Source organism: Anabrus simplex, chromosome 1, assembly GCF_040414725.1.
Source record: "Anabrus simplex isolate iqAnaSimp1 chromosome 1, ASM4041472v1, whole genome shotgun sequence".
Taxonomy (NCBI): domain Eukaryota; kingdom Metazoa; phylum Arthropoda; class Insecta; order Orthoptera; family Tettigoniidae; genus Anabrus; species Anabrus simplex.
The window spans coordinates 1406665924-1406682004 of NC_090265.1; the positions used below are offsets into that span (position 1 = coordinate 1406665924).

Consider the following 16081-nt stretch of genomic DNA (forward strand, 5'->3'; position numbering starts at 1 on the left):
TGCTTTACGTCCAACTAACTATTTTTACGGTCTTCGGAGACGCCGAGGTGCTGGTATTTAGTCCCGCAGGAGTATTTTTACGTGCCAGTAAGTCTACCGACACGAGGTTGATGTATTTGAGCACCTTCAAATAAAACCGGACTGAGCCAAGATAGAACGTGCCAATTTGGGGTCAGAAGGCCAGTGCCTCAACCGTCTGAGCCACTCAGCCCGGCTTGTGTCTATGATCATAGGCGACTCTGTTGTTAAGCATGTGGGGAAAGTGTGTAGAGGATAGGGAACAGGAGTAGAGTGTTATCCAGGAATTAGTTGAAGGCAGATGTTGAGAAAAGTAGAAGGGAAGGAGGAGGGTAAGGAGAAGGTGATAATTTTTCACGTTGGTATCAAGAACGTTAGGCAAGCAGAAATAGTTACTAACATATGGGATCTAGTTACGACAGCGAGGGAGAAGTTTAAGGGAGCGGAGATGGTTATCAGTGAGGTACTATATAGGAGGGAGAGTAACTGGAGTGTGATCGGGGATATAAATGAGACTATCGAGTGCGTATGCGGGAAACTGGGAGTGAGATTTGTACATCCTAATAACTGCGTAGGAGATATGGATCTACGCTGAGGTGGCCTTCAGTTGAACCGCAATGGTACGTATAAGTTAGGGTTTTTGGTTAGAAGAGTTATAGGGAAGTACATTCAGGGAAACGGGTGAATTAGGAAGCGGTGATGATAGTATAGGGAACTGGAAGCCAGGTAAGGATAATATAAAATTGTTAATTTGTATAAATATTGTAAAGAAAGGAATATAAATAATTTAATAGATATATATTTACCAGTAGGAGTTAAACCATGGCTAACATGTGATATTATGGATGCTGAATACTTTTTCACGGGACTGGAGTGTTTATGGAAGAAACAGGATAGGAACGTTGTATTCACACCGGTAAGAAAATAATTAAAAGCTACGAGACACTTAAAGATGACAAGCATGACATTCTAGGCATAAGCTTTATTTATAAAGATAAGTTGTAGCTTGGTGCTTTTAGTGGACAGACTTGGATACGGGTGACGCTGACGCTGATGCGGAATTGTTTGATAAAATGATTAGCTATGTGGGGAACAAAATAGAAAGGGGCGTTATTGTAGTGGGTGATCACAGTTTACCACATGTTAACCAGGAAGGTAATGCGAATAAAAATAAACATGACCAACGAATTGTAAATGCGGTAAGTTCATCTGGGAAAGACAGCTGAATCAGAATGTGATGGAACCAGCTAGAGGGAAAAATATTCTGGGCATGGTGCTGATAAAACTAGATGAACTTCCTAGAGAAAGTTAGTGATAGATGGAATAAGTGATCATGAAGCTCTTTCTGTCGTAGTTAGAAATAAATGCGATCGAAAGAAAGATTGTGAAAAGGACTATCAGTCAATGCCATAGCGTTGGTATAGTAAATCGGAGGGAGTAAAACTGTTTAGGTTTAAGGTTGTTCTAAGACGATTACCGTAATTACTGTATTTCTTTTGTTTCTTGTAGTGAATTGTCGTTTTTAGATAGTTTTCCATGATTTTAATTGATTATTTATCGGAACAGTGATGTTCACATTGATAATGTCAAAGGATAACATTCCTATTTCCTCTGTTATTTCTAGCTTACTTAGTTCTGATTAGTTGTCATTCAAAGGAGACAGATCGATTAAAACATCCTAGAACAACCTTAAACCAACACATTTTACATTCAACGACAAAATCTATTGTCAAAATTTGAAGCATGCGCTCACCATGATCAGGTATAATAGCAAACATTTTCCTAAATAACCTTGAAAATAATGTCTTAACCAACCAGCGTTCTAAAGGAATTTTACACTGGAGCAGATATGTAGATGACGTAATGTGCTTATATGATAATTACGTCACAAACGCACAACATATACTGAATTCTTTAAACAATTCAATGAAATTGACGATGAAACCAGAAACTATCAAGAAAATCAACGTTTTAGACACCAAAATCAGTGGGAATAATGAGAATTTGTCATATAAAATTTACAGAAAACCTATTCAGACATCACACTCAATAGATAACGAATTCAACGCTACTCCCCTCCCCCCACACACATACACATTAGTAGGTCTGAATACGATAATACACAGACCAATTTCCATACTAAGGAGCACAAGAAATTTCAATTATGAAATATAAATAACAAAACAAATCGCGAAAGAAAACAACCATCCTCCTGACACAGTATATTAATTATTAAAGAGGAAAATCAAGAAAACCACAACTGAAAGAGAAAAATGCATTGCCCTCATCTACGCAAATAAGAAAACGTACAAAGTAGCTAATATTTTTTAAAACAACGAGGTCAATAAGTAGCCTTTAGAATGAGCAACACGCTGCAAAGGTACATCAGCAAATGTAACCTAAACAAAATACAAAACAAAATGTTTTGTTCTCCAAATAGGAGTTTATGAACTCAAATATCAAGGACCAAACTGCAGCGCTAAATATATAGCCAAACAAAACCTAATTTCCACACGACGTACAAAGAACACAAAAGTGCTATTAGATACAATCAGCATTCAGCTTTCGGAGAGCACGTATATGACAACCCAAACCATTTCGCAGACATCAACACAGACATTAAAATTTTACACATCGAAAATAAAAGCTATTCGTTGAACGTTAAAGGAGCTACACACACACACACACACATATATATATATATCGTTTAAGAAGCTAATCAAACCAACGTCAGCGATCACACACAATTAAAAATTCCCCCGTCGTCGTCGCCGTCTTGCTACTTAATAAATTTCCTGAACAAGATTTCACACTTGTATTAGCAATCTAGCAGGCTAATCTGACGCAAAACGTCTGGAATGTGGGTTAGGATGTTATTACCTTTAATCAATTATCTGAATTTACGCACCGTTCTCGCCACTCGAGACGATTTAGTAGGTAATTATTAATCACTAAAGATAAAGTCTTACAAGATACTTTTAATATCCATAGTTTTAATTCATCAAAATCGTTAGCTTACATTTACTCCCCAATGCACAAAAATAGATTATAAGTTGACGAAGAAGTCCCCCCCTCTCCACTAAACATACACTAAACGTAGTTAATACCTTCAGCACTTCCCATCCCTACTTTGCGTCCCTTCACCACTGAACAGACTTATTTCCTGCAGAATTCCTTTCACCCCACTACATAGCAGCTATGACCGGAGCAAAGAATCTGGCTTCAGCCCAAACGAAGTTACTGGAGGTAACGGGCGACGAGTAGCAGTTTAGATAGGTACAGAAAACTTTTTCAAAATTACTAAGACTACTATAATCATAATTTGTTTTACTTGTTCATAACGTCGCCAATTCACAACCATTGACATTTTACGAAACGTAAACAATATTGTACATATATAAGCGCATGATTGAGTGATTTGATGGAATCTGAGGATGTTCTTGTAGAACGAAACATGTCATTCTTTGTTTAGTAGTGTGTGTGTTTTATTTACAGGAATGTCATAGCGTTATTTTCGTCATATGTTTTATAATTATTGTTTTCGACAGACTGAAAAGTTTTTAAGTTACATTACCTGAGTCGACACTGAACTTCGTAACATTCATAATTTACACTAGAGTTTGGTGAGAGAAGCAGTTTCCTACCACTGTCAAGTTTTATACACTTCGGAGTAGGTTATTTGAGATCTATTTTGATTGTTGCAGTGATGCCGGAGCCATGATTCACTTACTAAAAGGCAGTCTGGGAACTGGGATACTGGCTATGCCGAATGCCTTCAGGAATGGAGGGCTGGCATTTAGTCTGCTGGCCACAATCATAGTGGGGTTTGTGTGTACCCACACCGTGCAGATTCTGGTGAGTATTATTCCTTTAGAGCCATTAAGTAAGAAAATACATTTAAGTATTACAACTGAACTCAGTGTTATCGCTATTATTTACGTCAGTATCCATGAAAATTATAAAACTGATCGTTGTACCCGTCTTTGACAAGAAGGTAGAATGTATGTGTATAACTCCACTTTTGTCGACTTTGGGATATCGGGATACTGGTTTAATGCCTCAATTTTTCGATGTTTGTTTTATTAGTAGGTGCATTTGATAGAGTACCCCTCTCTAAACTGATGTGTTGTAACCGTACAACAGGGTTACAGATTCCATTCAGTATTTATTATTATTATTATTATTATTATTATTATTATTATTATTAACCCGATTTATTAGATTTTATATATTCTGTTTCTCATCATTTAGACTGTAATAATTAGGTATCACGTATATTATTGTATTTAATCATAGGTTAAGTGAAATTTATTTGTCATTATTCTGTATTGTAGTAAGTGAGATTTGTTGGTTTCATATTGTCATGCTGTGGCTTGTAACTCTGGCTGGATGAGCTGGCATAGTATTTTGCAATCGAGGCTATGTTTAACTGTGCAAGTAGATTTTCCGGTGACGCATTCAGCTTAGTCATTCTCAAGCCGCTTGGGTACGCTTAGACAACACTTGACTGATGACATCAGTGCGTGGGCACGTGATTGCGACCAAGTGTCAGTATTCGCCAGCTACTGTATGTTGAAGTGGAAGGGATGGACAGTGAGTAGGGAGAGGAGTCGTCATCGCGAGGTTATATAAGTCAAGGCGACGGTGGGGAGAGGTATTCTGTTCTTATTCAGTTCATAGTACTCAGTTCATATCTACTCAGTTCATAGTATTCAGATCATATCGTTCAGATCATAGGTAACAGTCAGAGGTATCAAATGGAAGAAGTGGTCTTAGTGTGATGGTCAGAGCTAAGAGTTGTGTTTGAAGAAGTAATAATCGAGGAGGTCTACAAGTGGTGGTTGTATCCGAGCAGAGACGGGTACTATGCAGATAAAGAAACATCATCTTCTTGTGAGGATGGACTTCACAAGATGTTTCAATAATATTTTCCAATTATTTATAATATATTGAGTGGACGTAATTACATTGGAGCTCCCTACACGCGTACATGGTATGTAGGCCAACTCCTTGTTATATAAGAAGATAACAGCAGACGGCTCCCGACTTCAGCTCAGAGGTTTTCCCAAGAATTTCAAGTTCAACAGCGGTGTATGCCGACATCAGGTAATTAAAGCATCAGACATGTTATGCATTCATAACATGAAGAAGAATGTAATCAGCGGCGATATAACATCTCACTTCAAGTTCATGCCAATAGTTTTTTTTGTTTAGATTAAATTTTCCTTTTCTTAGTACCGCAAATCTCACGATATATTTCTTTTGTTAAATTAAAAGACGTCAATGATTGTTCATTGTGACGTAAATTATAGTCATAAACTCAGTTTTATTTTAATTATAATAAGTGATTCCAGTTCCATGTACAATCCTCAATTGTGGAAATGCAACAGTAATTTAATATTTTCCTGATCCATATCCCTGTATATTGCCAGATATGTGAGTTTATCACCTCACGCCTTGAGATAATTGATATAAGAGGTATGCTCTACCGAATTTTGTTGTTTTTCTTAAAAAAGCAACTGGCGCTCAAACAAATGTTATTTATATTGTGTGGAAGATATGAAGGTATAAGAGTAGTGGTTGGAGTAGCCACAGTGTATACGGCTACTGAAGCGAGGAATCACTTCTGTTGCCCCTTACTTCGCACTTCCCTTACTAGTACGTCTCTCCCAGCCCTAAGGAACGTCGTTTTACTATTTGTCGTATGGCAAATATGTATAGAAAGTACATTAGAGAAAACTGAAATTCCGACGCCATAATGGAATGGGCCATTGGTCTTGATATTGGATGTATGAAATGGTGTCAGCTAGGACCCAAACGATACCGGTTTTAGGCCATTCGGATTGTTCATAGGTCCTCCTCAACTGGTCGGTCACGGGTGAACCACCTACTCTATGCGAAGCTCAGTAGAGCTTAGTTGACATGTAGTCTGTGACGTGAAGTGCTTGCTTGTGAAACATACCTCACCGACGAGTGCTGACAGAATATCAACAATTGCCGCCGGTTGTGAGGACCCGGGTAATTGGTCTACGTAAGTGCACTAGCCGGAGCTGCATGCGTTAGTCGAAAAGCATCTTCGGCATAATGTGTACGGCAGCAGTGTTCACATGAAACAACACATTCTCGGAGACCTGACTTAAGATCCCGTGCCCCTCCAGCAAGTGTTTCACTGACACCACAATATCGATATGTGAGGTTGTCCTATCATCATCGTATCACTGCCTCACACCCATCCACTATGACACTTGGGGCGTTGTAGGCACACGAATTCATGGTGTTGCAATGGACATTTTCCTTAGTGCATATGATGGGAAATAACATTCTATACAGCTGAGTGTTGGAGGTTCGCCGTATAATTCTGACGCCCTGGATTAACTCCTGAGCAAGAGCAGCGGAAATTCAAGCTACTACGGTATCACGCGTCACGCGACGACCTATTTTGATTATCGTTTTCGTGCAGCTGGCTCACGATCCCGTACTCCTGCAGCAAGTGTTCCACGAATCCACAAGATCGACGTATGAGTCTGTCCAGGCGTTGGGAACGGTCACGCTGGTCCGACGAATGGCATAGTCCCGTCTTCTGTGATGAATCGCACGTTTGCATTGGCAGCGATGATCGTGTCCGACTACCTACCGGGGAGAAAGACAACGCTGATAGTTTTGGCGAAAGGCACACGGGATCAATTCCAGACATTACAGTCTGTGGAGCTATTGATTTTCATGTGAAATCGTCATCTGTGATTGTTGAGGGCATAATGACTGAGCGACGGTATATGGATAGAGTTTGTGAATTCACTGGTTGTTCCTCTGATGGTGAACGTTGGTAATGAGACCTTGTGGCAGGGTACTACGCACTCTCACACTGAAGACATCTACAGGGAAGATCTCCAAGGCATTACGCTTTTACAGTGGTCTATCAGGTCTCTGGATATACAGTAAGCCCTAATTAAAAATGCATGGAATATGATGGGTAGACATCCGAACAACTCTTCTCAGCCATCCCGAATTGTGAATGAACTGACCCTTGCGGTGCAGGAAGCATGGGTCACAATTCCACACGACGTAATCCTAGGTCTTATTGACTCCATACCGCAAATTACTGCAAATCATACAAATATGATTTTTACACCCTGCACTGACCTGTTTCCGTATATTGTGGGCGCGCAGGGGAACTTGAACATCTTATTATCGCATCACTGCCTCACACCCCTTCACCATGCACACCTGGGCTGTTGTAGGCAAACCACTCAACTTTTGCCTATTGCAGATGATGGCAAATAACGTTCGGTATAGCCTTATAGTCATATTAGTCTGATTAGACTAATGCTAAGGAAGATATAGTTGGACTGAGTAGTTCAGGTGATAAAGCCCAAAATAGTGAGTTCGAGCCCGCTTCAGTCGGGTAGTATTTGAAGGTGCTCGAAAGGCACAAAATTCCGAAACCTCGGCTCTACCGAACGTCACAAAAGTAGTTAGTGGGGTATAAAACAAATAACAATATTATTATTATTATTATTATTATTATTATTATTATTATTATTATTATTATTATTATTATTATTAGGTGCGAAAAAGACCAGAAAACTGATCACGCAAAGCTCACTTAGAAGTTGTGCATTTCTTTCTTTGCCAGCAGCCTTCAATTTTCCTCTCATCGTAGTTCTTCGTTCTTCTGTCCACTTGGCTCCTGTCTTCTTCTTATGGTTTCTCTCTGACTACTTCCCACTTGCTGATTTTCGTTCTGTATCAGGTTCGGTCTGCGATGTCGGCCACTTTTATTCCTGATTTTTCCAGGTCTTAGCGGATTTGCGATGTCCACCTATCTGTTTAGATGTTTTCTGTTGCTTTGAGTGAGATTTTTTCAGTCTGTTTTCTGGAAGGCGTTTGATGTGTCCGTAAAATTTCAGGCGTTTTTTTTTTGCTGTCGGCCGCAAGGTTTGAGAGCTCCTCGGTTTTTGTACGAGATTTCAGTCGGTATCCTTTGTCAGTTAGTTTTGGGCCGAGAATTTTTCTGAAGATTTTACGTTCCTCTTTCAGGATGTCTTCGAGTATTATTTTTCTGTGGAGACCCAGAGTTTCACTCGCGTATAATATATAAGGTTTGATCACGGTGTTGTAATGTCGAATTTTGGTGGAAATTGAGAGGCATTTTTTGTTGTAAATGTTTTGAGTTCAGCCGAGGACTCTCTTCATTTTCTGGATGCGGACCTCGAGGGTCTTCTCTTCTTTTCCTATTGGTAGTACAATTTCTCCGAGATATCGGAACTCAGTTACATTTTCGATTGTGCCAAATTTCCTGTTCAAATTCTGGAGGTTACAGTGGTTGCACATGACCTTGGTTTTTGATAAGGCGATTTATTATTATTATTATTATTATTATTATTATTATTATTATTATTATTATTATTATTATTATTATTATTATTATTATTATTAAAGATATGATCTGTACGCTTTGTGATGAGGCCTTCATCTCATCGCCCCTTATTTATTATACGAATCGTAAAATGAGTTGGTAAAGACCCTGATCGTCCTTAATATTAACTTTATCATTTTCACAAAATTTCGCCCAGCTGTTTTCACGTGATATTTTAATAGACAAAATTAAACTGCACCCGATGTTGACCTTTACTTTTCCTGTTCGACACAAAAACCAAGTATCAGACCGATATTCAGAAAGCACAGACACAAAGACAACCTGTATTTCCTACGAAGTGTTACGCTGTTTCTGAACCTATTATCATACATTGTTAATTGATCCTGAAGAAATATGCGTTGCGTTTCCCTCGGTTTTTGTACGAGATTTCAGTCGGTATCCTTTGTCAGTTAGTTTTGGGCCGAGAATTTTTCTGAAGATTTTACGTTCCTCTTTCAGGATGTCTTCGAGTACTATTTTTCTGTGGAGACCCAGAGTTTCACTCATGTATAGTATAGCAGGTTTGATCACGGTATTGTAATGTCGAATTTTGGTGAAGATTGAGAGGCATATTTTGTTGTAAATGTTTTGCGTTCAGCCGAGGACTCCCTTCATTTTCTGGATGCGGACCTCGAGGGCCTTCTGTTCTTTTTCTATTGGTAGTACAATTTCTCCGAGATATCGGAACTCAGTTACATTTTCGATTGTGCCAAATTTCCTGTTCAAATTCTGGAGGTTGCAGTGGTTGCACATGACCTTGGTTTTTGAGAAGGAGATTTATTATTATTATTATTATTATTATTATTATTATTATTATTATTATTATTATTATTATTATTATTATTATTATTATTAAGATAGATATGATTTGTACGCTTTGTCATGAGGCCTTCATCAAATCGTCCCCTATTTTTGAGACGAATCGTAAAATGAGTGGTTAAAACCCTGATCGTCCTTATTCTTAACTTCACCATTTTCACGAAATTCCGCCCAGCTGTTTTCAGGTGATATTTTAACAGACAAAATTAAACTGGTCCCGAAGTTGGCCTTTACTTTTCCTGTTCGATACAAAAACCAAGTATCAGACCGATATTCAGAAAGCACAGACACAAAGACAACCTGTATTTCCTACGAAGTGTTACGCTGTTTCTCAACCTCTTATCATACATTGTTAATTTATCCTGAAGTAGTACGCGTTACGTTTCCCTGTAATATTTCTGATAAGTGCCATTTTGAAAATAAAGGGCCAATTGCAGAAACGGTGTTTAGACGATGTCTACGGTTAAACAATGCCTAAGTATGGCTGCCGCATTGCAGAGACGTTATTTATCACTTAGACACTGTCTAAAACCTATGTTCAACCGCTCATGTTTAAACACTGCCGAGAGCACTGTTTAACCTCAAATGAGAGGAGTGAATCACAATCAGAGGTTATGTACCATGAAACATGTAGTTTGTATTAGCATGTTGAGACGATTTCTCGAAGAAAGGTTAGTCGGACGGTCTCCCGCTGCTAAATCGCAGCAATTTATTTGACATATGCAGGGAGATGGATCTTAAACTAAGGTTTCGCTTTTCAAGAGACTTGTTTCTTGAGACTGACAAAGGGACAGTCCGGTAACTGTCAACTTGAATACAATTCTTGGCAACAGATATTGTATTATACACATGGGATAATTTCCATTGAATTATAGATCACTTCCACTATCAGAATAACTTGTCCCAATCGTCAGAGGGCTGTCGCATACATCAACCGGGAGGGATTCACTTATATTTACTGCCAATAAACACACATAGTAGTGAAAACTAAAAAGTAGGTTGTATTTGGTTTATATATATATATATATAATCGTATAAGTTTTCGGCAACTATCAGATAGGAAAAGGCAAGTTGTAGTGGTGGTGGTGATTATTGTTTAAAGAGGAGGATTGGGGAAGAAGAGCCGTGGCCATAATAACAGTCCTAGTATTTGCCTGGTGTAAAAATAGGGAAACTACGGAAAACAATCTTCGGGGCTGCCGATGATGCGTTTTGAACCTACGATCTCCAGAATGCAAGCTACATCTAGATGGCCCGTACAACACACTTGGTTACACATTACTATTGCTTCATCTTCCCTTCGTCGAAGCTATCGTATTTATGAGTAGATTACACTTAGCGTAACAACGCTATAATCAAAGCTATACTTCCTCGTACGGTGGCATGTCGCTTTAGTGTCGATAATATTATGAGATTTAATTTCCACTGAAAGCGATACTCTTATCAGTGGACAAGTCATGCTTATGCTTAGCCATATTTGAGTAATGTGTAGGAAGACTGACTGGCGTTCCGCGCACACCGACGAATTTCATTGGTTGCAACAGGCAAAGAGTTACATGAAAGATACTTCTATCTCCATTTTCAAACCAATATTCAAACTTTAAGTGATGTTTAGTTAATCATCGGCTGAACATTGTTTACGCAATGGAAGATCGTGCTCGATTTAGACGCTGTTTAGGTAGACGTTGTCTAAGGCTTAAAACTAGTCATCGTTTCTGCAATCGGCCCAAAGTATTTTTTGTTTCAAGAAGCAAACTCCGGAAATAGTCAGTAGAAAGGGAAGCTTGTTACTATAGTGGTCTGACGAGAAGTCGCGTGGGTGAGGGGTAAGCATGGCTGCCGCGCATCGCCTATCTCAAGTCTCAATGCCTGACAATAAACATCGGTTCCTTCCGCGGTGACTCTTGCGAACTGAGGCGTTGTCGTTAAGTTTCAAAGTGGTAACGCAATTGTGCTTTAATTACACATTTACCATAGTTAATAAGTACTGAATAAAGTTATTATTATTATTATTATTATTATTATTATTATTATTATTATTATTATTATCTAATACAATGCCTGTGTTACGGCTGGTAGGTGAACAGTTCGCGACTTCTTTGTCGACGAACGCGTACCCCAGCATTGGACTACGCGGAAACTGCCCAAGCAGCGTTCGAGACGGGACCCAAATCAATCCGACGCTATGCTTCAGCTGCCAAGTGAGTAGTTCTACTTCATTTTTTATCTAACTTACATTATATCTTGGAGAACTTATCTATATACTAAGTGAAATAAGAGCGACAGCAATATTGTATTGTTGTAAATACTTCGGGAGGCTGTAACACGGACTATTTCAAGTGCAAAAGGTCATATCAGCAAGTGATCAACTTGCAATATGTATAAAATTACAGGTGTTGGTGTGGTGCGCGTAAGAACAACCCATCAAAAATTATTATAGACACACAGATGACTTATAGATGTATTTATTGATGCAGAAACTCCACAAAATGAACAGTTCTATCTAATTGATGGAAAATTCTTACACAATGCGCAACAATTCTACAGGAATGACTTGTGGATGGATATAATGATCCACAGACTTACGTCCACACAATTCCAAATTTAACACATTGAAAATGACGTTATTTACTCTACTCTAAATCCTCGTTGTTACTGAAACACATTGGTTAGTTCCTATGACAGTTACTGTACTAAAAACATATTTAGGAGTAGGTTCGCATGTTTATCAGAGAAAAAAGAGAGAGATAAGTCTAAATTGGGGAAAAATACAGGTTTCAAAAATGTATTGCCATTTATTGCTTTGAACTAGTTTATGACCCTAATCACCCCTGGTGACGACACTTTTGTTATTTACTTAGGTTACATGCTGTTAGTTATTATAATTAATTATTTGTCGAAAGCAACTGAACAATATACTTAAGTTCTGAGTACCGAGCCGAGTGGGCCTGCGTGTTAACGAGCTACGGCTGTGGAGCCAAGCTCAACATTCGGGGACCGAGTGAATTCGTGGGCTGTCCTTATGATGGTTTTCTGTGGCTCCTATTTCCACTTCCAGGCAAACGTCTGGACAGTTCCTATATATAGGCAACAGGTGATTCCCTCGACTTCTTCACCCAGTTTCATTCACCATCTTTCATTTCACCTTCATAAGTTCCTCAACTATGGTTGGTCCCAGAAAGCGCATCCGGCCATAAAAATAATACGTCATCAACTTTCATATTTCCTCATCCCCGACCCCGTGTCAGGAAACGGAACTAAGCAGTAGACATAAACATTTGATGTACTCAGTGACTGACAATTGTACGTTGTTCGCAGTTCCGGAACAACCTCCTGTCATCTCAGTCCAGTAATATATTTCCACATCCACGTGTATCGCCTCTTTTCTACTATTCACTACAGCTGTCAGAACTACTCGCGATCAATCGGACCTTACAGGAGTGACAACGGGACATCTTTCGTACGTTGTCAGGCGTAGATCAAGTGCTAAAAGAAAATTTCCTCTGCTTCCGTTTTCCCAACCGAGCATGGGACTCCTCTTCCGAATCTAATTTCTCTAGAATAATGGAATGCATAGTTTCAAATTTCATTCAGTCTATGTTGTCGTTGCTACTCCTTTCGATATTACTTTTCTTTACTAAAGATTCAAGAAAACCGAGCTCGATAGCTGTAGTCGCTTAAATGCGGCCAGTATCCAGTATTCGGGAGATAGTAGGTTCGAACCCCACTGTCGGCAGCCCTGAAAATGGTCTTCCGTGGTTTCCCATTTTCACACCAGGCAAATGCTGGGGCTGTACCTTAATTAAGGCCACGGCCGCTTCCTTCCCACTCCTAGCCTTTCCCTGTCCCCTCGTCGCCATAAGACCTATCTGTGTCGGTGCGACGTAAAGCAACTAGCAAAAAAAAAAAAAAAAAAAAAAAGATTCAAGAAAGCCGATGACCTAGATATAAGACCTCTTAAAACAATCATCATAATCATCATCAAGGAAACATCACGGTTCAATGAGACGGACGGGTTTCTTTTTGATTTAAAATATGCTTATCAAAACTCAGTGCCTTATAAGAATTTAAAACTATTGTGTTCTTTAGTAATATTTAGTCGTCAACGATACCTAGACATTATTGCTACCAAATCAAAAAACCTTGTCTAGTATAAATTGTTGTGGAATGAATCTTCTCTACTTTTTGACTCAAAGTTGGAAATTATTTTCAAATATGCATCTAGAACTCTGACAAATACAATTCATTAAATGTATTTTTAATGAAGAGTCACTAACGGGATTCATACTCATCTACATTCGGAGTTTAAATTAATAAAATTAATCATAATCATTTCATAACATTTCTCAAAATGAATGTCGAATTGGCCCGGGATGTGAACATGTCGCACCCCCACAAAAATAGCGCTGCAATTCAAATAATGCCATTTTTAGTTATGGCATGCACCATGTAAAAATAATTACTATTTCGATCTATGCCATAATTGTAAATTTCTTTTTTTCTCGCGAAAATTCAAAAATGCCGTTATACCACATCAGGTTTTATCGTCAGTCAAGAATATTGACGTTTCTTAACTGTGATTAATTTTATTGAATCTCTGTGAAAGTGTGATGTAATATGCTAAATTTTAGCATGTATATTCCAGTCAAATTTAAAAATGACGCCAATATTATGGTTAAGGGAGGATTAAAGGAAATATTGCAACTTTCCATGGATGTCCCGAATGGTATGGTATACGATGAAATGAAATTTAAAGGTCTGGGTTTATTTTGTGCATCATATGAAATACATCAGCAACATATTAATGTAGGCAAAGAACTCTTCCAATAACGTCTTTTTTCCACTGAACAACAAACTTATGTCAAGAAATCAGCACGGGCTTCGCCGCACTGAATGCAGCAGAAACATAATCTGTTCGAGATGAAGGGCATGGTTTTGTAGGTGCAAGGGAAGTTCAACTCGAATTGGGAACAAGAGCTTTTGACAGCTGGAGCAAGAATGGGTATAAATGTAAAGGTGTAGTCCTACCTAAACAGTATACCCCAGCGAATACATGGATTCCTAATCATAAAGGCGTGTCTTGCAATGAATGGCATGAGGCAATAAAAATGAATACCAATATCTCTGTTGTGCGTACTGTACCTGACAGATCCCAGGGTAACTGCCTCTGTCGGCGTTGTCTCAGAGTTCGAAACTCTTTCGCACGTTCTGAGAACCTGTCCACATGGTGATTTACTATGCACCTCGCGCCATAATATACCCAGATCAATGATAGCTAACGCTTTATCTCTCTTTCTCTAATTTTCTACCATTAAATAACATTAATCTCTAAACAGACTGGGTGAGAGCACTAAATTTCACCGGTACCAGTAACGAACTTAGAACCCCCCCCCCCCGGTGGGGGAAGGAGGCCTAAATTTATTACAGAGCTTTGAGAGGACAAGGTTATAATGTCTATGAAGAAGTACATGGAATCTCCAACAGAGGAAGTAACCGACGCATTGATAACTGATAAGATAACTAATAAAATATTATTCTTGATTTGATAAGGTGTTGTAAACTTGTTTTCTCGGAAACGTTCATTTTTGAGCTGTGTCACAATTCTTGAGGAGATGCGATGTGTGTTGTCGTTCGTTTACTAATCATTTCTAACTCCTAATTTAAGAATGAAAAGTCAAATATAGTAGATGCATATAGGCTCGATCGCCGAAAATATGAACATCATAAACATTAAGCTCGTAATATCTGGCACAGTTAACCTTTTCCATTTCTCTTGGGAGTTCATAGGACAATTAATATCGTCCTTATCATCTGGGAAAGCTCAACTTCTCAAACTCGATGAGAACGTGATGATGTGACGTACAGCTAATTATTCTCACCATCTTTCAAAAATATGGTGGGAGTACAAGCTGTAGTCATAGTGAGGAAGTAGCACGTTTGGGAAAGGGTATGTGAAATGTCAAATATTCTCTAACCTTGACTAATAAAATCCTTTTGAAGGAACTCTGCTGCGCGATAATTTGATGCATGTAATATTATATAACTGGTACTCAGCTACAATTCAAACAGTGTTGTTAACAATCCACAGTTTCTCACCAATTAAAGACCGACCTTACTTTCCAGTCTGCTGCCCACCACAGCGCGTTGCCGCTGACGTACAGATAACAAACACTATGATGCTAGGTTTTCAGCAGCTGGGTCTCTACCAGTCCTCACTTATTTTCTATTTTTCAATTTCACAAGACTTCTTTACTTCTGTTAGAATAAGACACTTTCTCGTCGCGATAAGACCTATGTGATTCGATGTGACGTAAATTAAATTGTAAAAAAAAAAAAAAAAAAAAAAAAAAAAACCGGCACTTTCCCTCTTGAATTCTATTGTTTAGATTTTCTGTTTTCCTAAACCTTTGTACTGTATTCTTACGTGAACCTCGCTTGATCATGTTTACACCTCCCTATACAACACTGCTGTCACATATACTCAGTTTGAAGATTACAATATAATAGTAATTTTTACTTGAGTTACGCGCAGTAATTAATAACAACCTACACAAATATACGGCAATAACATTAAATTTAAGCAGTCTTGAATAATACTGTAGACTTAGTTACATACACATATCTTCAATATAGACTGTTATGCCTTTTAGCGTTCAGTCTGCACACATGTGTGAATTAACTATGCGCTTCCATTATCCTCTTTTTCCAACCAGATCCGCGGCCTCGTTTATTTCCATCTCTCGTATCATTACATAATTAAAAATTGAGTCTAACCATCGTCGCCGCGGTCTTCCTCTACTTATCTTGCCCTCCATTATCCTACCGATA

At 38.6% G+C, this 16081-nt stretch overlaps 1 protein-coding gene across 1 annotated transcript in view; it reads left to right on the plus strand.

The window, feature by feature from the left end:
- The first annotated feature begins 3735 nt into the window (after positions 1-3735).
- The window catches only part of LOC136859653 (proton-coupled amino acid transporter-like protein pathetic), a 72089-nt gene continuing 59743 nt past the window's right edge, over positions 3736-16081 (plus strand). The window contains exons 1-2 of the mRNA XM_067138709.2: positions 3736-3873; positions 11333-11454. Of these exons, the coding sequence (XP_066994810.2) occupies positions 3736-3873; positions 11333-11454 (260 nt within the window). The remainder of the gene's footprint in view (positions 3874-11332; positions 11455-16081) is intronic.